General features: G+C 55.0%; 1 protein-coding gene across 1 annotated transcript in view; it reads right to left on the bottom strand.

Annotated features, from left to right (window-relative positions):
* Window positions 1-1,032, bottom strand: part of VAV2 (vav 2 guanine nucleotide exchange factor) — a 78,952-nt gene that overhangs the window by 54,160 nt on the left and 23,760 nt on the right. The window contains exon 3 of the mRNA XM_014544219.1: window positions 394-452. Coding sequence (XP_014399705.1) covers window positions 394-452 — 59 coding nt within the window. The remainder of the gene's footprint in view (window positions 1-393; window positions 453-1,032) is intronic.

Genomic DNA, 1,032 nt, shown 5'->3' with positions numbered 1-1,032 from the left:
GATGCTGAGCAGAACGGACACAAGCAGAGACGTTCCTGCCAGGAGACCTTCCCCCGTCGCTGCAGACAACCGCCAGCTCCTTCATTCCCACGGAGCCACCGCTCCCGGCGCGTGCAGAGCGCACGCACGCAGGCAATGATCTGTGAAAGGACTAATTTGCTCATCTGATTGCCTAAATCGAAACTGATTTTGCAGCATCAGCCGCACGCCTGCGAGATTTTCCTGGTGGGGGCTGACGCCTCCCCCTCCTCCCGCCCTGCCAGCCGCGGCCAACAGGTGACTCGGAACACGGAACACGTTGAAGATTCATGACCCAGACACAGGCCTGAAACTGCAGGGCTGGGCCCAGACTGTGGGGGCAGGTGGAGGGCGGGGCCTGTGCGGAGGGCTTACCTGATTCCTTTGTTCTGGGCCACATTGTGCAGGGACAGTCTGGACACGGCAGAGATGACCTGGGGGGAGACAAAAGAGGCTCCTGTCAGTCACAAGGAAACAGAGGTCACTGGAAAGCGGTAATGCAGCCCTCGCCAGTTTGGCTCAGTGGATAGAGCCTCAGCCCGAAGACTGAAAGGTCCCAGGTTCAATTCCCGTCAGGGACACATGCCCGGGTTCCATCCCCAGGAGGGGGCGTGCAGGAGGCAGCCAATCAGTGACTCTCACTCATCACTGATGTTTCTATCTCTCTCTCCCTCTCCCTTCCTCTCTGAAATCAATAAATATCTACACTAATAAAAGAGAAACATGGTAATTAGCATACGACCGCTACCCTTCCCATTGGCTAATGAGCATATCCTTATGCAAATTAACTGTCAGCCAAGATGGCGGCCGGCAGCCAGGCAGCTGGAAGCGAACATGAGGCTTGCTTGCTCCAGTGACTGCAGACTCCAACGTTCCCCGCCTCACTTGCCGGCCTCTAAGCTGCAACTCTAAGAAACATTGTAACAAATATAGAAGCTAAACAAAACCCCAGAAACCAGCTTTCAGCCGGCCGGGATCTCAGAGCTGGAGTTATACATTGTTTCGATTATAGAA

This window comes from Myotis brandtii, unplaced genomic scaffold (genome assembly GCF_000412655.1).
Source record: "Myotis brandtii unplaced genomic scaffold, ASM41265v1 scaffold357, whole genome shotgun sequence".
NCBI lineage: Eukaryota > Metazoa > Chordata > Mammalia > Chiroptera > Vespertilionidae > Myotis > Myotis brandtii.
The sequence above is the reverse complement of the archived record's forward strand: the minus strand, read 5'-3'. Positions and strand labels throughout refer to the sequence as shown.